The sequence below is a fragment of the Harpia harpyja genome, chromosome 13, assembly GCF_026419915.1.
Source record: "Harpia harpyja isolate bHarHar1 chromosome 13, bHarHar1 primary haplotype, whole genome shotgun sequence".
NCBI lineage: Eukaryota > Metazoa > Chordata > Aves > Accipitriformes > Accipitridae > Harpia > Harpia harpyja.
The window spans coordinates 33046228-33067907 of NC_068952.1; the positions used below are offsets into that span (position 1 = coordinate 33046228).

The window sequence follows — 21680 nt, forward strand, 5'->3', positions numbered from 1 at the left end:
CCCTTCCAGCATAGCCACCTGTCCAGCTCCTGCTGATTCACCTCCTTGTTGAAAACAGACCAAAAAAAGGGCAAAGAAAAGCCTCAAAGAACTGGTATTTGGCAGCACAAGAAACAGTGTGCCAAGTCTTACCATCAGGCTTTATTTTCTATCCCCTCACACAACCGCAGCATCTAGGGACCGACAAAGAATGGAACATCACTGATATATGTAGCACTGGGTCATGGAGCAGATAGCCCCAGCCAACTGGCCTACACCACACCAGCACCAAATCTGCAGAACCTTCCTAGCGTTGCAACCATGTCCTGCCACAAGAGAAAAGTGACTCTTCAAAAGCAAAAAAGTTATCAAAGTCCTACTTCATGTGAAGCCCTTCCTCACTTTACAAATTATTACTCTATTAAGAGTATAATAAGCTTTTGGAGTCTTCTCTCAGCACTGTAACTTATTATATATAATGCAATTCACAGCTCAGTGGAAAGTTCAAACCATAGAATCACACATTGCACTTCCTTCTTTAAAAAAAATAAAAGGGAGAAAAAAAATTTTTTTAAAGTGGCAGTTTATTTCAGATCTTCAAAAACCCTCACTATGTTATCCTTGCCTCTCTCAAGTCCAAATTGCTGAGAGCTCAAGAGGGAAAAAAAAAAAGTCATAGTTTTATTGGTCCTTTTTAATAATGTAAAGCAGTTCTTCTATACCTCAGAGCATCATGGAATTAAAGTATGTGAGTTTACCACTTGCCATAAAAACAAGAGAAAAAAACACCTTATGCAACTAAAAAAGCGTAACTCACTCTCAGTGTTCTGCTGTGCAGTGGTTCACAAGGGATCAAAACCACATTTGTGACTGGCCCAGAGCTGAGTATTTTTCATTCTGCACCATGGACAGGTATAGGTTTCAGGAGCTGTTAAAACACAGCTCCAGCTTCTTTGCTTTTCAACACTCCATGCATTATTTAGGTCTAAAGAAAAATTACTTGACTAGCAGACAGTATAATCTTTTAATGAATTAACTTCCTCCTATTAGCAATCTGTTTATAGACAAAAAGCAACAATCTAATTTTCAAATGTAAATAAATACTTCTCACTAGTCATTGAGATAAGTTAACTATTCACAATTCTTGTTTTAATAAAAGGGATGGTCTTCCACACAAGGAATAGATTTAAAAGTACAGCAAACATTGATGAAACAAAATTACCGATAGACCATTGTCAGTAAAGAAGTTTATGTTCTTTTTTGCTTTTTTTCTGATACCCATCCCTTATTTTCTTCTTTTTACTTAAGAAATTAAAATTTATTCTATAGATTTAACAAGACCTGCTGAAGAAATAATGGGATAAGATAAGGAAACTAAGCATTTTAAATTCTGTCTTCAGTATGTCTTCTTTGGGTTTTGTTATTCTTGCTATTGCAACTTTTTGAATGTTAAAAATTTTTGAGGGTTTATATACCTGATATTCTTATACATTTGGAATGTGTAACCTATCCCTAGAACAACATCTACTTAGAGACAGATCTGTTTGAAATTGGTAGAGATCGAAATATAATTATTTTTCACTTGACCTACTACACCTGTATAGATGACATAATCATCTATTTATCTTGTACCAACCTGATTGTTTCATACTCAGAACTGTGTCCTATTAATAAAATTACACGTAATTTAAACCTGACATCTACTTCATCTGTTGTTTTGCTCTTGAAGATATGGGATCATTTTGAGGAATCTGATGACATGCTCTGACCAAAAATCAGGAAGCTGCTACACTCCTGAAAGTAGTAGATAAACTGCATTTGCAGAGTAAGTGTAGCAACTAATCTTACTTCCCCTCCCAAGATAAATACAGCGAAATAAAGAACAGAGATGAAATAAAGATAGCGTAAAGTGCAAAATAGCTTTTATCCCATTATCAGCAAAGCTAGAGAATAGGCCGTGGTAGAACTCAAAAGAACTGTTACAAAGACATGTCCCTGATTTCTCCAAGGCTACTGCTATCACTAACACAGAATCCAGGCCCTCCATGTGTCCTTCACAACTGCAGTCCAACCCACTGGCTCAAATGACTCATTTCAAATCAAGAATACATTTGCTGTACAAAGACCCAGTATCTTCTGACTCGGTCTGGGGTCTGACTGCCCAGGAGGCAGCTTTGCAGAAGAGGGCCTGAGGGCAGCAAGGTGGGCACGAGCCCACAGTGTGCCCTGGCAGCAAAGAAGGGCAACAGCCTCCCGTGCTGCACTGAAAGTTACGTCGCCCAGAGTCATTGTTTTTCCCCTTTATTCAGCACGTGCTAGACTATATAGAATCATAGAATGGTTTGGGTTGGAAGGGACCTTGAAGGCCATCTAGTTCCAACCCCCCTGCCACGGGCAGGGACACCTTCCACTAGAGCAGGTTGCTCAAAGCCCCATCCAACCTGGCCTTGAACACTGCCAGGGATGGGGCATCCACAGCCTCTCTGGGCAACCTGTTCCAGTGCCTCACCACCCTCACAGGGAAGAATTTCTTCCTTACATCTAATCTAAATCTCACCTCTTTCAGTTTAAAACCATAACCCCTCATCCTATCACTACAGTCCCTGGTAAGGAGTCCATCCCCATCTCTCCTGTAGGCCCCTTTTAAGTACTGGATGACTGCTGTAGGGTCTCCCTGGAGCCTTCTCTTCTCCAGGCTGAACATCCCTAACTCTCAACTCAACACTCTTCCTGTAGGAATGACCAAACCAATGCACAAGAACATTCACAAACTTAGAAATATAACTGTACTTTGAAATTTGATTCCATAAAATGCCATTTTGTGATAAGAGGCATTTCTTCTCAGGAGTCCCATATCAAATTCAATAGCAAAAGATGTCTCTCCATTTGCTACAAAGAAACCACCCTCAAGCCTAAAAACAAGCTGTAATGTAGCTCCAAATATGAATTAATTCCTTATTTAAAATTCAAACACTTTACAAGATATACAGAAAAACAATAGATTTGCAGAGCTAAGAAATAAAGAGGATATTTTTGCTCATGGATTGCTTCCAAAAGAAGTGAAGAAAGTGGAATTTGGAAGCAGTTTTGAAATGTGAACACGTGCGAACTGATAATGCTTACTAAAGTGTTTGCTAATTTAGCCCAATTATCATCATCCATCTTTTGTTAGTATGATGTTTTCAAAATCTGCTGTTCTCCTCCGAAGCTGAGGGAATCTACACGACCCTCCAAAGAAACACTTGTGTTGTAAACTTGCACAAAAGAAAATAAAATTCATTAAGCAATTTTCATAATGGGCCTGCCAGTGTTATGGTTGTAATGGGATAAGTATTAACAGTCAGTAGTTGCCAAATTATTCTATCAATATATATCTTCAATTTGACCGTTATTTTTGTAGTGTGCATTATTCAATGATCCTAGGGCAAGAAAGTGCATGTGAATAAGCTGTGCTAATAAAACATCAGCTATATCACCAGGAGCCACATCTTGAAGGATATTGGAGAAAAGCAGGGGATTGTATCAGGCATTATCAAGAACGCAAGTCCAGGATGACAGCTGAGGTCTACTACTTGTGTTTGGCCTATTACTGGTGCTTGGTTTCGTACCCCATCATTGATACTTGACTGTAACTCAGATGCTATTTGCATTGTTTATTTTTAATGCATTGTTTGCATTAAAGTGCATCACAATCCCATTACAACTGGAAAATAGTCTTAAAGACATGCAGGGAAATTTTTTAACTAGCTCAAGAACTCTGCTGGAACCTTTTTCAAATCATCATATGCCTCTTGTAATATTTTCTATGCTCTTCCTTATATAATGCAATAGTAACATTGTATGGACACAGACATTAGGAAGAAACACATTTTTATTTACTCTTATTTACAGCAAACTTTGCTTTAAGGATTTGGTAATTTTATGGCTCCCTCAGTATTTATACCTCCAAATGACTTCAAATGAGCAGCATCAACAAGCAAGCATAGGAAACTGATATGAAATTTACACTGTATTCCTTAAAGACAGGAACATTCAGGAGTTTTATATAGTGAGAGAGACACTGTAGATTTAATATCCAAACTTACTGAATGATAATAAATTCATTAAATAGATTTTTCTGGCCTCACAGGCAACTAGCACTGCAACCACTTCTATCCCAGAACATTTTTATTGTTAAAAAGACTCACTTAAAACAGAGCGGCACGAATGAATTCATCAAGATCACTGCTATTATAATGAATCATTAATATCCTAGTGAAAAATTTATTATTATGAATAATACATTCAAAATGATGAGACAGAAAATGAAGCATTACTCTGCAATGTATCAGAGAATCAAAGTGATGTTATGGAAGTTGGCAAGATAAAAAAACATCATTTTTTGTTCTAAATCTTTCTAGCTGTCTTTCCAGATGCTTTACCTTTATTTTATTTTCTCATCAAACATTTATATTTTAGCTGAAGAAAAAACAAATATGTTAAGAAACATTCTTCCCTTTGTATAAATAAAATGTCCAAGTATACCCATTACTTTGCTCACAAAACCAGTTCTGCCCTCAGAAGGCACATTTTGTCTTCAAAACCCTTATTTGAGCATATGCGATTGTGAAACAAAACCCCTCCTTTGCAACAAATAGCAAAGTTAATTTTTCAAACTACTGTATCTACTACATATATAGCAGAGTTACAGTAGGCTTAGATAAACTGATTAGACAAGATAATTTTGATACTTCCACTATTACTCTGCTCGATTAGGGAATCAGAAGGACTTAAAGTAATAATCATCTCAACATAAATGTCACGGAATAAAAACCTCTCACAAATAGAATAATCACTCTCCTGTGGACTTAAAATCAGAGTAATCAAATGTGTCTTTGAATTACAGTACCCAAAAATTGCACTGTGGCTTACTACAACTGAGTTTGGACAACTGAAATCACAAGCACATTACTGAGATGGACTCCTGCAGCTAACTCGTTTTAAAGTGAGCCCAAAACAGAAAGCACAGCATTAGACTCCAGCCAAACGGCCATGACAAAGGAACAATTAAACTTCAAAGGGGGATTAAGTATTCCTTATATTATTGATAGATTTGATTTGTCCATTCTCCTAGACAGATTTGTATATAGTACATCAAAGCAAGCAATCTTATAACTATATCCTTGCTTCATACATGACACTTAAAACACTCAGCAGTACCTTAGAATTTGATGTGGATTCCAAAAAGCAAAGCCTGTTGCCAAATCCTTCAGCAGCAAGACACAATTTCTGTTGCTCCTTGTGAACAGTTGCAGTGCACTGCAGAACCACTTCATCATCCTACCAAAAAAAAACCAAAAACAGAACAGTGGTTATGCATCTGACCCAACGAGATCTGTAACAGAAGTCAGTATGTAGGAAATAAATAAAAATGTTATGGGACTAAATCCTTGTAGTAATATAGTCGAAGCAGATCTTGTCAAAAAAACTGACAGAACAGAAACACACCCTTATTTAAATCCCAGTTCTCCAATGTAACATAACCATGAGCTGCAGAATCCCTTTGCAGAAATATGGTTTAAGTTAAAAAGAAAGAAAACTTGGTTGTAATGAGTCTGTTTTCTAGCAGAGGTTTTCTGTTTAAGAATAGAAAAAATAGTATCACCCTGTGCATTCCGCCCATTCATTTATGAAGCAAAATTAGTTTCCAATAATAAATTTCACATGAAGACATCATATTTAACACTGTAAATAAAATGTAATACAATAAAACTATAGGATGAAGCATGCAACTGGAAGCAGAACAGGATGAGACTACAAAAATGCACGCATTAAGGCAGGCATGTTTACCAAAAAGTTATTCTTACAGGCAGCTTTTTACATAGGGACATTTAGAAAAGTTCATCAAATTAAATAAATGCCTGAATTTAAATTGAACTGAGTAATTTGAAGCCACTTGTAAACACCCATCCTGAATTAAGCTGGCCTTTTATTTGGTTTGATTTACTACACTCTAGTAATTAAACTAAACTAAATTAAGATGTATTTAATTCTGAAAAGAACAGGAGATTAAATAGAGTTTAATCGGACACTTCAAAAATTAATTTATGTTACCTTTTTTTAGTTGTCCCCATGTAGCAAACCCTAGCCCTAAGTACAGGTAAACCACTTTTCCTTGTATACTAGCAACAGTGCCCAAGCTGCATATTGCTTTACAATCCACAGTCAATTGTAGAGGCAAAAAGTAGGAACTGCTTCCAGTCAGACATTAAATCCAGAAAATGAAATACAGGTATATGTTATATGTGCAGTTCACAATGTACAACTGTAATTAATAAAGAAAAATCCCTAAAAGCCAAAATCAAGGATCTAGAAGACCAAATATACAGAGTTAAGAGCTTTGCTGTGTACTCTTTGTAAAAGTAGCATCTAATAAAACCCAGAGCATTTTTTCTTGCGGGGGGGGGAGGGGGGTGTTTTCGTTTTTTGAAGCACAAAATTACTATTTCCTAATCTTAACTACACAATTCAAATAAAAGTTCATTTTCAGATTAAAAATAGTAGTGTTAGATTACAGCTATATAAACACATTCTCCTTCCTCTTTATCTTCCTAGCCCTTCTTCCTAAATAACCACACCAGCAGAATGGAAATTCCAGTAACTGTGTCACCATCATACATTGTGCTAGAGTTGTCTCCAAAAAGGGTCACTAGAGAAGATGCTAACATCGTACCTCCATAGCCAGAGGCAGACAACACAGTAAGGCTACTTTCTACTCAAATGAACCACCAAATTCATTTTGCACTGCCCCATTCTCTACCATTGTACGCTGTGCTTTTAGAGAAAGTCTGAAAAGTGTTCTACACAGACCATCTACAAAAATGACTCTATGCTGACAGCAGCAAAAATACAAGTTGGTTTGGGGCAAGTCCCTGACATACTTAATTTTAGTTAATGATCTAATGCATCATGTCCTTCTCTGCAAACCAGTTATAAGGAATCACCAAGCATACATGTGTAATGTAGATGCTGACTGATGGAGGATTAAGAAGAGGAATATAGCAACTGCTAAATTTCCTGACACACAAACTTTCACAATTCATTCTGCAAGCATTTTCTCTTCTTGTGCTGGACCATGTACAGAGTACATGGCTTATTTTGTCAAATACATAGCTCACTAATAAAGACTGATTTCTTAAAAAATGCTTACTAATTAATGAAAATCAATTGCCCTCCCATGCCCTTTGCAAAAGTTAATTCCTGGGTTGGCAGGACATGCTAATTAAAACAACAAAGCAAATCACAACTCTGTTTTGCTACATTTTATTTGTTTTGTATGTAGATGGTTACAATAAATGTTCTCTTAATTCAGGCCACAGAGTCATAGTGTTGTGGAACTTCTCGCTCTAAGTCAAGGTGTGGTTGATAAAGTTGGCACAGAAGGTTAAGAAAGATGCGATGCCATTGTCAGATCAAGTGGAAGGTCATCACAGTTAATTATGAGTAATATACACCCAGCTCTAAGTTACTTTGCATTTCTGTGCACATCGTTAGAGAAGAATCTAATATAAACTCTACCCTGGATTCAGTCTTCCAACATTTAGCGACTACGTGTTCAGAAGATTCCTATAGATACAAAATTTGATTGTGTTGCAGAATTATATTAAGATACATAATTCCATTCCATTTCTTTAGAGAAGACTGGTAAGTGGGTAAGCATCTCAGCACTGTCTTTCTAAACCTGTTTTCAAATCAGCAAGTGCTATCCAGTTCCAGTATCAGGAGAGCTAAAAATGCGTAATTTCCTTATCTGAAGTCACACCTCCAAAGAGACCTTCACTGAAGGTCACTTTGCTCTTGTATTAAGAAAGCTACAGTGAGCATCATATTAAATGTCTATTTGTCGTGGTTTAACCCCAGCCAGCAACTAAACACCACGCAGCCGCTCACTCACTCCCCCCCACCCAGTGGGATGGGGGAGAAAATCGGGAAAAGAAGCAAAACCCGTGGGTTGAGATAAGAACGGTTTAATAGAACAGAAAAGAAGAAACTAATAATGATAATGATAACACTAATAAAATGACAACAGCAATAATGAAAGGATTGGAATGTACAAATGATGCGCAGTGCAATTGCTCACCACCCGCCGACCGACACCCAGCCAGTCCCCGAGCGGTGAATCCCTGCCCCCCTCCACTTCCCCGTTCCTAAACTGGATGGGACGTCACATGGTATGGAATACACCGTTGGCCAGTTTGGGTCAGGTGCCCTGGCTGTGTCCTGTGCCAACTTCTTGTGCTCCTCCAGCTTTCTCACTGACTGGGCATGAGAAGCTGAAAAATCCTTGACATTAGTCTAAACACTACTGAGCAACAACTGAAAACATCAGTGTGTTATCAACATTCTTCGCATACTGAACTCAAAACATAGCACCGTACCAGCTACTAGGAAGACAGTTAACTCTATCCCAGCTGAAACCAGGACACTATTAAAGAAAAATATTTATCGAATATTCTTAAATCTTGAATTATGAGATCTCTCAAACTGGTTCATTTCCTCCTATTACCTTCTGAGCATTTTCTCACCTATATGTTATGCAGATGAGGTTTTAGATCATCATAATTTTTTCTATCAGTCACTGTCAGATTAGAACTGATGAAAGTAATTTATGTTTCAAAGGGCTATAACTGTAGCCTTCAAAAGTTAAGCAAATACATCATTATGTATCCAGATACACTCCTATCCATCTCTCTCCTAACTCTCCTCATACGGGACTGAAAATTCAGGGGTAGAGGCAACACAAAGGTGCTGACAAGAATATTAGTGTCTTTTAAACATCTCTCTCAAATGCTGAGTTACTTAATATCACAGTAAACTAAACAGAGATGAAAATTAAAGAGATTCCAGGAAGACAACTTCAAGCACAGATGTTTAATGCTAAAATGTAATCACTTGTAGGAACTTTTAATCCACTTGGAATCTAAACTCTTGGATAAACTGTGTTTTAAGACATGTAGAAATAGTTGTCTATACATTGGCAATATTAAGTGCATAGGCAAAAGAAGAAAACCTAGTCTTCCACAAAACAGTTATAGGTCTTTGTAATTGATCAAGGTAACACACGTGTTAGTAAACAATAGTGTGTGTCTGTCATATTCAATGAAATGAGTTTAGCATATACTTCATCTGATTAAAAAAACAGTATCTGTATTCTGCCATAACAAACGAAAGTATTTGATTTAAACTTCATATTCAAAACAATCACAACAGACATAGATTATACAGAATATAGTATAGTCTTGGAAAAAACTCCAGCACAGTTTGGAAGAAAGGGCAATAGCACAGACCTAAAATCCCTGCAGACATTTCCACTGCCAGATACTTTTGTTATTCTTGTTTTGCTGAATAATCATCACTTTGATACTCATCTGCCAGTTTCCTCTGTGGAAACTGGAAAATTTTAGTATTTCCATCCCAATTCACTATCACCCATAGCAGCCTTCATCAGTAAGCCCAAAGATGCTGCTTCGTCTTCTATTTTTCCAGGTTTTGGATATGGAAGAAAGGTATCAAAAGAGTAAGGGAAAGTAGGTGCCAATAACCACACAATTCTGTGCACACAGTGGTGCTGCAGCTTATTATCAAATGCACAAGGCAATGTAAGTCACCATAACAACAACGGAGCACAGTCTCAGATATATCTTCATTTACTGCAAGTAAGAGTGAATCCAACTTGAGAAGCTGTTCATTTAGTTTAGGTACTTTAATGGATGATTCTTCCATCCATTCTCATCCTTCCGTTCAGAGTCTGATCTGCTTCATAACACTCTTGGGAATTTAGAAGCACGGTTATCTCCATCCCACAAATGGGGAGGTAAGGAGCAAGGATGATACTGCCTACCTACAATAACAGAGTATGCCTACAGGATAGCAGAAATGGTACTCAGATTGCTAAACTGATAATGTGAGTCAGAAAGCTATTCTCCTTCCCAAGTTTGCAAATGAACTTGCTGAAGGCGATTTGCAGCTAAGGCTAATGTAACCAGCCATATACAGTCCTCTAAGATTATCACCAAGTACCATCTTGGAGTAATCCATTAATCCTGATAAATCTTTATGCGTCAGCCAGTACACCAGTTCATAGTTTTAAAGATACCGTATCTTCCAGCAAAAAGATACTCTGCTTTGTGTTATGTCAGATACCTGCACTGACTCAAACAGCATGAGCTTTTGATAAGCACACTACTGCATTTATCATTCTGATTCTTCAAGAAGCATTCTTAAAAGACAGGTAGATGTTATCTATGCCACAAAGCCCTATTTATTTTTTAAACATCCAATTTTGAAAAATCAAGGACAGTTATTGAACAAACAGCAGCACACAGCAGATTCTTAATTATATCTATTCATCATGGGCTACTTAATTATTTTCAGGAAATCTTTATACTCACAGAAACTAAACAAATAACTAAATGATTTAGTAGAGGAGCCAGTAACTAAAAAAAACCCCAAACCAAACAGCAACAAAAAAACCCCACCTTTAACAGCACTGTAACACTTGCTACAGATAAAAATTACTTCTAAAACCAAAATGCTGCCAGCAATAACCATACACTGGCAAACTGCATGCTCAGAACTGCATTCCAGAAGACCCGATTAATGAGGGAAGAGCATGGCTTTGCTGTCAAGGCACAATATTAAAACCGAGTTCCCAAAGCTCCTTAATAGCACTTACTTTCATCTACAGAGACTATTTGACTTTTCTGTGAAATCCACTCAAATCTCCTAAGATTACATGAAATATATACTACCCAGTCAAGAAAAAGGTTAGTTTCTCATGTAAAAATGTGGGCATGTTATGTTCCAACATGAATGTTTCTAGGTATGTTTTTCCACAATCTGCAATTTCAAGTTATGACCAAATAAAACATACATATACACACACACACATACATATACACACACACATATATGTATTTCCTTGTAATAGATAGCATTACTCTGTCCTATTAAACCCTGAAAACTGATACCTCCTGTGTGATGTCAGTTTTGACTAACCCTTAACCTTCTCAATATGTTAATTCTATGAAAGGACTAAAACTGGCTGGCTGAATTGCCACAAGTAGGCATAATCTACACTGCTATAGCTGTTAGCACCTCTTCAATATGGACATAGCTGTGATTTTGAGGGTGGAATATTTGCATTGTGGCATTTTTCTGGAAATCTGCAAGTTGGTGGTTTGTTTGGGTTTTTTTTAATATTCTTCATGGGATGTCTTTTCATTTATTCTCCACATTGTAGTACCTTAAACTTTTAATAATTATACATACTTTTAAAACTTCTGAATTCATATCTGGTACTGGTTTAGTAGGGAGTCAAAGGATAGAAAAAGATTGAATAATTTCTTTATTTGCATTCTTTAAGAATGCAAAAAATAATTTCCTACTGTATGTCTTTCCCTGTTTTACAGTCTATGCCATTACTACCTCCAAGTCTTTTATTTTAACCATGGAAGAAAAGCACAATATTGGAGCTTCTAGTATTGCTAAAAATCTCTGCAGGAAAAGTTGATGATAAATGAAGTAGCAATACACTACAAGTAATACATTTATTTAGAAACACAGTATGTGCTTCAGCCCAAGGTGCTTCAGCTCATTATGTTATGACCTTGACATCCGCATTTTGCTTCCATTTCAGGGCAAAAATAGGTGACATTTTTCAGGTATTTTCCTTGATTTTATATTTTATATTTTACTCCTTTGCAGAGAATGCAGCAAATAAATCATGAACTATTACTAATTTAAATAATTTGCTGTGCTTTTCCTAATCTGACCCATGATACATAATTACCTCCCTTAAAGATTTAATGCTGACTCTGTTTCTACTGCTCCATGACAGTATACCAATTCGGAAACTGCATACGGAACAGAGAATGTCACACTTGCAAAATTAAGCATTCAAAGGTTAAAACAGGTAAGTTATGCTTATACATTCAAACTCACTTCTACCGCTGTTTTATATGTCAAATACTGCACTTAGTGGAATGTTCCCATCAACTTCCATATGCTATCAATCAGGATCTCAGCACAGACTTTAATAGCTCAATCTTTAATAGCTTCCTCAAACTCCACATATGCACAGTTCTGCTTCACTGCATCCCATTTACTGTTCAGCTGTGCAACTGAACTGTGCAATGAGCATCGGTGCCACACATACTTTAAAAGTAGATTTACAAATAGAAATTTAGCCTGTACAAACTGCTTTCTGCCTAAGGAAACTGTAGAATACTTCTTGACTTACAAACTTTACTTCAACTTCCCTTTGCCTTGTTGGGATAAGCACTAGATTAGAATTAGATTAATGTAGAATAAAAGTTTTTAACTCCTATGGGCCATCAAGTACAAGACTTGCACCATTACTGGAAACCATTTGCTGACAGAATAATAGGATCCACAAATCAATCCCCTAAGATGACCCTAGTGATGAGACCTGCCAAAAAAAAAAAAGAAAAAGAAAAAAAAATCAAATGTGGCTATTTTTTATGCTAGGCATCTGAGTAACACACACCAATTGGCAGGTAAGACTACTTTCAGCGTTGATGGAAGCTCTACTACTCGTTGCCCCAGAGCCTCTTTATTTCTGTGCTTTGGAAGAAGGTAAAAAGCAACAATGCATAGTAACAAATTCAGATGGCACTTTTCCTTCTCCAAATCCTTGCTGACAACCAACAGAAGCCTTGATGAATAGGATTTATTAAACACCATGTACATAACATGCAAGAACTATGATCAACAGTGATTAAATATCTTTTCAACGCTCCTACAGGAGATACCAACAAAACAAATGCTCAGAGGGCAGCACTACTTACTTTAACTGCTAATTCTTGACTGATCAACCAACGTCTTCAACAAACTACCAAACTCTATTTTGAAATACCACCCTATTAGGGAGATGACTCTAGAGCTTCTGACATCTGAACACAAAGGAAGCCTGTGACAGCAGTAAGAAAAGGACCTAAACTTCTGACTACTGTATCTAAGCTTGAACCACAACTCCACTGTCTTATTGCTAGCTGTTGTAATAGTTAACAGTAAAATAATAATAGTAATGTCATTGGCCAGTAGGAATTAGTGTTCAGACTCTCTTAAGGGAGAACAACCTATAAGGAACTGAAAACAACCTTAGCGCAGTGCACATCCCTTAGGTAGGGACACAGGATAAAAAGCAATGAAAAGACAGCAGTGCTGTAGAGAAGGATCTGCTGGTTACGGTGAATCAAATGCTGATCACGAGTCAACACCACCAAGCAGGCGTATAGAAGCCAAAAAGCTGGGCTAGTTGGGAAAGAAGTGCATGTGACTACAAGAGTAGTGATCCTTTGACTTTACAGTCAACACTGGTAAGGCTTCAGCTGAAGTGAAATGGCCATTTTGACCCTTCGTTTCAAATAAAGAATGGACAGAGAGCAGCAAGACTGATGATACCTAGAAAAAAAACAGGAAAGATCCAGAAAAACTGTTGGGATGCAGTCTGCTTAGACTGTGGGAAAACATGGCAACAATGTCAAGTATATGATATTGTTGTCAATAAAACATGGAATAAAGGGAAGGTAATACTGTTCCTCATTGCATTAATAAAATTAGTATTAGACAGTTGGTGAAAAGTTTTCTGAGGATAGCAAAGCATTTCCACAAACCTGTTTAGAAGCTTCATCATTATATGACCATAAAAAATGCTCAAGAAAACCTCTGTCAGAAGGATTTATGCATAGCTGAACTTGCCTTAGGATGAGAAGGAAGAGAGATGACTTTTCCGGTCACACAATCCTAAATAGTCTGGACACATTTTACTGTACATGTTTTAGTTTTATCCTGTAGGAGGAGTAATTTCATAAGAATTCAACATTATTCCAATGGAATTATCCTTTGAGACAGAAAACCCCATGCAGAACAGATGGAATTCCAGAGGACCAGAGTAGCTGGTAGTTCTCAATACAGTACTATGAAGCAGGCTGCTAGTACAATAACCATGTTATCTCCCCCTCCTTCCCCAAAAAGCTCTAACCTAGTCAACAGAATAATTTTGCAAGATTACAGCAAAGTCATGGTGATCTGCAGTACTAAAGACACGTGGCAGAAAAAGGAAAAAAAAAAAAAAACACAAACAAAAAAACCCATCTGGAGTCATGTAGATTCATATTCAGCACTTGTCAGAGAAAGCCTTCACTTTTCACAAAGCAATCACTAGGTACAAGGCAAAAAATTGTTACGCACCACTTCAATACAGTGATGCTACATGGCAGAGCAGAGTTTAGCTAGGACTTGTGCATCAATACTGAGCAGTGTCTCAGGCACAGTGCACATCCCAGTCTACAGGTTCCACAGCCACCAGAGGGAAATGACGCACACGATCAGAAGGCAATGAACAAATCTGAATGAGTGGCTCCAGCACACTCAGGTAACAAGAGCAACTTCTGTGCTCTGCAAAGTGCTTCATGGAGGAACAAATGTACTACTGAGTTTGATCTGACCGGGCACTGCAGTGATATTGTAGGTGTCTGTACATTTCAACTGCACGTACCAAACACCTCCTGAAATAAACTGCTTACTAGTGATATAAATGTGAACACAACACTGAAAACAGATGTACTGTCTATGTGTAATCTCAAAGCTTCCTCTTCTGGCTCTTTATTCCACCAAGTCAGCATGAAACGGTGTCAAATTTGGTTTCAGCACGCAATGGTCTTGTGTACGCATGTGCTAGTATGCTTTTGATTGAGTTCTACTAAAAATATGTCTGCAAATGAACATATTTCCAATTGTGATGACTCATTTTATTATTTCTCACCAATTAGTTTCTGTGGTCCTACAATCCTAAAAAAATGCCAAGTTCAGCTGTCAGTGTCTAATAATAAATTTATCTGTCTGTAACCAGAGCTAGTAATGGCTAACTCTGCATCCGACACAGTTGACAGAGGAGTGGTGGAAAACATCTGCAATAAAGTATGAATACCAAATTAAACACAAAACAGCTGGTGGGCTGATTTCAGCTTCTTAACAGCCCCTGTATGTCAAATTTATCTCTGATGTAATTCTACTTATTTTAGGAACTTGATAAGAATTCTATTCTTACTCACTAATTCCAGGCGATGTCTCTTCTGCAATCAAAGGTGTGATTACAGTATGGGACATATCTATGCTATATTTGATCTTGCTGGTGTGAGTAACAGTACCAGTAAAGACAGAGGTGAGAGCATGCTAGAAAAGGTGTCCACAAGATTCTGCAGGCAAACACAAGATTATATCTATAATCTGTGTCAGGCATTTAACAAGCTGCCTCTAAACAAATGCCAAGTTATCTTATAACCCCATGGTGCTCAGTCCAAGCTAATAAATCCAGACTCTCACCAGTATCTCAAAGTGCTGTATCTGAAAATAATCACCAAAGGGTTTTAGCTTTACAATGCTTTTCTGAGAAAGAGTTCTTTCATCTCAGCTGGAGAACGGAGGCACATGTTAAAACAAATAATTTGTTCAAGGTCACACAATACTTAGACTGAAACCGAACACATTCCTTTTTGTGTATTCCTCCTACCCTACTAACAGGTTCCACAGCAAGAAGGCTCTATCAACACACCTCTCTCACGGACAAGGCCCTCTCACTCCAACTCAGACTGTGAAAACCTCCCCTCTGCATCATCCCTTTCATGCAAGAATACATGAGAAAAGTTCACCAGCCCTCAGTCTCGTACCTTGCGAGCAGGCTCAGGAGGCTAAATCAGTAATATGACCATCTGCTTGAGTTTGCACATTCAATCCTAGATAACTTTCTCTTCCCTTAATCTTTTTTCAACAGTATTTCTTGAATCATTCCACTCCACCGCTCTGCCAGACTGATATTTTGCAGCTGCCCAATCAATCATGCAACCTTTCCTCTCTAATTCCCAAAGACTCACCTGCCACTGTGTTTTTTTTATTTTTGGAGCAAGGTTAAAGATTCATTTTAATCTTCATCTATTTCAGCCATGTAATGCTCTGTCAGTATTTCTCCCTGCTTTCATTCTGAAGCTGCTCTAACTTATGAGATTCACCCTTTCACTTCACACATTTCCTATGCAATGCTTTCTTGTCACCATGAGAAGTCTACCACCTTTCTGAATTCTTCCTTCTTAGACTAATTCCGTTTTGAAAAATTCCCTCAGACTGCTGTTCACAACTTCTTCTCTGAGCATCTTTGATTTATGCTCTGTTCTTTCCTGCAGACCATTAATGAAATTATTAAGACAAAATGTGGTACCTTCCCATGAACAACTCCAAAAGGGCTATTACCAACATCTAATTTCTACCCAGCTTAAAATGCCACAAAAGGGCCATCATACAGCTGGAGCTGTATCTTATTATGAAACCCCAAGCAATCATAACACTGAAAACCCAGTTCCTAGACACCTTCACTACATAAGCAAGCATGAAGGAGATTTTCAGCGTCCCATTAAAGAGATGGGTTGTCCCTTCAAAAAAGGGACCAATATCCAATCTACCCAATGTCTCCAAACAGTGCTGCTGTTCTACATTTATCTCTTCTTAACCCACCTCAACATACCTATTTCTCAAAACATCAATGTAAAAAATAAAGACTGTAGCAGTCTTAAAACACTAAACCGCAAACTTTATATCTAAACAACTACAGTGCCTAGATATCAGGAAATAATTGCATTCTGCAGGGACAGTGCAGCTGAGGAGAAGAACACTAAATTGAAAGAAGTGGCAGATGGATTTTGTTCCCAGATCTCCCACCAAACTTTTTTAATTTATTAGTCAAGTTATTCCGCTGTGCTTAAGCCCCTTTTCCACACCTTTTTGGCTGCATTTGTTTAGACTCAAAATTCTCCCAGGCAAGACTATTCCAAATTCAGTTTTGAGACAAATTATACCGTTAATAAGCACAAGATCACATACATGCTGTAACAGGAAACAAACAAAAACTTATACATAATATGAAATGTTTTGTTTGTTGGATTTGGGGTTTTTTTCCATCAAGAGTGAGTTTAAGCAGCAGCTACAGACCATGTCAGGAGAACTACCCAGTGGTCCAGACACGTAGCCTCCCAAGAAGGCACTGAAAACTTGCACATCCAAATTTTTACTCAAAAAAAAAAAAAAAAAAAAGCCTCCATAAGCACAGTGCTAGAAAAAATATACAATAAAATAAACCAGCTGGAAGTGTGCTTGGTGGCTTTATCTGCAGAGCCCTGGGAATGGGCAGCAATGAATAGGTCAGGTACTTGGTTCAACAGGCTGCCTGTGGCCCACAGCTGAGAACTCTTTCCTCTGCTTAGCAGAAATGTCATCAGGTTTGAACAGTAATCATGTTTTGCAAAATCATGATATTGGAAACTTACTGTTCATCTCTTCAACAGGTAAAGAAGATAAAAAGAAGCAGCAGGACAAGTGGGGACTGAGATATTCAGAGAGCAATGATCAGTGATTTTGACTGCTCCCAGTGAACCAAGTCAGAGCTACATACAGCAGGAGAAAACCAGGTACAGACCACCACTCTTCCCTGAATATGAAACACTTTTTATGGGTTGATTTTTTAACTTCTTATCTATCCAACTCTAAAAAAAAATCCATGGCATTTCCCTCTGGATTTCGAGACATGTCTTGGGAAATTAATCCTCTCAGCTGTATTCTCTGTTATTCCCTCACTTTTCTAAGCCCACCACTCCCATGATGACCTATTCTTCCTACCTCGCACAACACTTTACATTCTTTTCTTCTTCCCCTTATAGTCTTTCTTCCATTGATCATACCTCCTGCTTTCAGCCTTCCATTCCCCATCCTACAGTCCTTTGTTCGCATCCCACCTTCCAGCCCTGACACCACTACACTGTACCCAGACATGTCCAGTACTTCTCTGCCCTCCTCCCACACCCAACTCCTGCTTTCAGGTCTCCTCCCTGGCCACCAGAACAGCCCTTGAAAAGGCCTCGGGATGAGCCTCCCTACCAAGATGTACTATTTCCCTTCCTCCTTCCCCTCTCTTTAGTGAGCACAAGTACTTCCTTGAGGGATGCTGCCAGCTCCACATTCAAGAGAGCTTTCAGCCTTTCTGCTAGAGAGCGCTACAGGAGCAGTGGTGTCCCCAGAGCAGGCAAGGGGATGCAGGCCACAGTAAGCGTCCTAGGAAAGCCACAGCCCACCCGAGGGCAGGAATTCCCCGCTTTCACTGGTTGATCTGCTTCTGCACCCACCCTGTGCCAACTGGGATTGAGCTCAGTGCCTCATGACAGGTAAAGGGAACACTACTTCAAGCAACAGAGCATTCTGGCTGAACAGCTGCAATGGAGCAGTTGGAAGTAATAAGTAACAGTCTTTACAGAGAAAAAATTTAGACACACTTCTTCAGTTTAAAAAGCCTCTCTGATCTCCCCTCTACCTCAGTTCTAACAATGCAAATACTTGGCCACACAGAGCAGGGGGAAGAAAGGAAAGGAGGCTTGGTAGCCCTTTCTACATACCCAGGGATGTCACAGAAACAGACATTTGATGATTTTTGCAAGGGTATCTTCAAAAAACCCCGCAGCATTCAAGAAAGAAAAAGAAAGCGAAGAAAAAGATCAAGGGTCCTTTCCCATTAAGCTGCAGTACCTGACTTCAGCGTACTAACACCACAAGAAAGTCAAAATACCAAACAGAAGATGAGAAGCTGCCTGATCTTGATCACATTTAAGAACAGATGATTATACCTAGCACGCTGCAGTTTATACGCGTATTGTGTAACAAAAATAAAATAATTTCTATTTTGCGGGAGGGTGTCCTACCCATACTACCAGCTGCCAGTCAAAGCAGCAGCGCTGGGATAACCAAGGATGTTAAGCCTTAGCTAATCCTGGGAAGGTTGAGAGGGTCATTTTTTTGTTGCTAGACATTTTCAGTCCTAGCAACGGTACTCTGCTTTACAAAACAAGTGTTACGAGGAAAACATTCCTCAAGCGAGGAACCACAGATTGCATTGACAATTCTTGTTAACTTCACCCAAATTTAGAATCATAGTAGTTAAGCCATATTTATTCTGAAACTTTAATCAAGTCATAGTATGACAAACCACACTGTTAAGAGTGTGCTTCATGGGAAAGATGTTCTAGACAATAGTAACTGTGCATTTTGTTTAACTTGCCAGCTCTACTTTTACCTCACTTTTATGATAAAAGAAAACTTGAAAAATATTTGGGTTTTAAAATTAAGTTTCAAACCATTGTTATGTAATCCATAAAACTGCCCTGATATGTCGTCCTAGGAAAAGTATAATGCCATTAACTAACAAATCTTCATTTCATTTGACACGTCACAAGACATACCATGATCACAGGGCTTACGTGGCAACAGCTGCCCCCCAGAAGCACCCCCTAAACTAACGATGTGTCATTTACTTTGTATGATTTAAAAAAGAACACGTATAGAGGGTGTAAAGTGAAAGAAGTCTTTCCTAAATGTAGTAGATGCATTTAGGCAAGGTGCTACAATAATCCCAAAATATTTTGCCAGGAGTCAAGTGTTCTAGCTGGCCCCTGTGCTTGCTGTTTCTGAAACTAATAGGTTACTTCTTGGCAACTCCTAAACCGTTGTTGAATGGGGAATGGGGCAGGAGGGAGGATCTGTGGCATCCTGAAATACGGACACATCTCAAAATAAGCATCAGTACACTGAATATCAAAACACCTGAACAGTTCTTATCCTGACTGCATTATTTCCTCCTCAAACAGAACATATAAAACACTGAATTTTTTATTTTACACTGAAGCTGCCGTGCAGGGTCTGCCAACAGTCAGATTTCTGCTGCAGAATTTACGTCCAGATCATCAAGCAGCCACGCATCCATGAGTTTTAGCGAGCATGGGATACTCCTCTGTACTTTACCAAGTGCTGCAGCTTGCTACTACTCAATCAGTACTTGAAAATATCAAAGAGAATGCCTCCTCCAGAGAAAAATATACTATAAATTTTATAGCAATTGTCTTGTCATTCCATTTGCATTCTTTTTCATAGACTGAAAAATAATATTAGTATAAAAAGACTGAAATATTCAGCGCAATAGTATATGTTGGATTGACAAATTCTGCATAAGAAATCAAAGCACACTGCAGTGGAAGATTTGGTTATTAAAGACTGTGCAGATATTAACAGAACATTAAGGACATCCCAATGCATTCTGTGCTAAGCCTGTCTTTTGAAATAGTAAAAATTTATGGGTTCCTAAAATCATTTCTCTTTACCCCACTTGCAGGATACTCTTAATTTTTAATCATTTATCTTGAGTCCTTCATAGTCTTACTGTGGCACTGAACAGTTCATAGAAAAGCTGTGAGATTCAACTAGCACACTGTATATTGCAGCAACTGCTAACTAAGAAAAATTAAGGAATCTTCAGATACATGGAAAAATGGCTTTCTATCACCAGGTTCTCATGCCAGCAGGTAATTCTTCACAGATTTTAATCAGATGCAATGACAGAAGGCTGCAGTGAACTGCGAATCCCAAAAATATGTTATTAAGCAGGTGCAAAAATATCTTTCAAGCTTATGTACATGTCACAACATAATGCTCAGAGACAGTCCGATTTTTATTTCCTGTTTCTTACCCTGAACAAACTCACAGCTATCATAAATGAGCCAGTGAAATGGAAAATTATCACCAAGAATATTGAAACAGCAGGAGTATCTTTCAACTGTTTCTACTCTTTCACCAGCAAATGCTTCAACACACGAAATTACACAGAAGCACAAACTTAAACATTATAAACCACAAATTTATATTTGTATACTAATTTTTTGTTCTTCCATATACATAATTTTACATGACATAGGATAAATGTATGCTTCACTCTGCTCACAATTAAGAAAAAGGGCAAAAAACAAACATCAACAAAATCTAGCCATGTTTGTTTATACAGTGGAATTAACTGTTCTGTATTATATGAAAAAAGTACATTTTCTCAAACAAACAAATGTCAAAAGTAGATTCATCACAGCTGAAAATACAAGTTCTCAAATACTGATTTCATGATCATATGCTGAACTCCGTTTTTCCCACTCTTATTTACAGTAAGAAATTGTCATTGCTTCCACTGTACTTTGAGAGTACTGAGACAGTAAAAAGTATCATGTTATCATACGAGCTGCACCTGATAATAGAAGGCCTCCCAGAAATCTGTCAGAATTGCTCCTAAAGAAGAGAGCAAAATTAACATTTTTATTTCCATTATGAAGCTATATGTATAGCCTGTTTTTCATAGGCTGCTATTTATCAAGTGCCACCCTTGCTAAAAATTGCACCATTACATTAATTGTAAATCAGAGAAGTCTGAGAAAAAGAAAAGAACATTTTAACCAGGGAAGTGGATTCAGAATAATGGTTTCATCTGATCCAAAGAAAATCAAGGCTGGAATTTTTAATGCGGGGGGGGGGGGGGGGGGCTGTTTTTCTGCATATGTTACGTGACTAAAGAGCTGTATTTTAATACCTTTTAAATTTAATACTTAATGTAAGATATGTCTAAATCACAGAACTTAATATATTACCTTGCCTATTTATTACAGCGATTATCACTTTGCATCACCATTTTTTATTCTTTCATGCATGTCAACTGATGGTTAACATCTACTGTTAAAACACAGGTGTAATTCACAGTCCCATGAAAGCTTTCACATTGACTCGAACACAGT

The 21680-nt window shown here is 37.9% G+C and overlaps 1 protein-coding gene across 9 annotated transcripts in view; it reads right to left on the reverse strand.

The window, feature by feature from the left end:
• Positions 1–21680, reverse strand: part of RYR2 (ryanodine receptor 2) — a 449694-nt gene that overhangs the window by 331757 nt on the left and 96257 nt on the right. For all 9 annotated transcript variants that reach the window (XM_052805738.1, XM_052805746.1, XM_052805744.1 and 6 more), the window contains exon 2: positions 5179–5298. In XM_052805738.1, coding sequence (XP_052661698.1) covers positions 5179–5298 — 120 coding nt within the window. The remainder of the gene's footprint in view (positions 1–5178; positions 5299–21680) is intronic.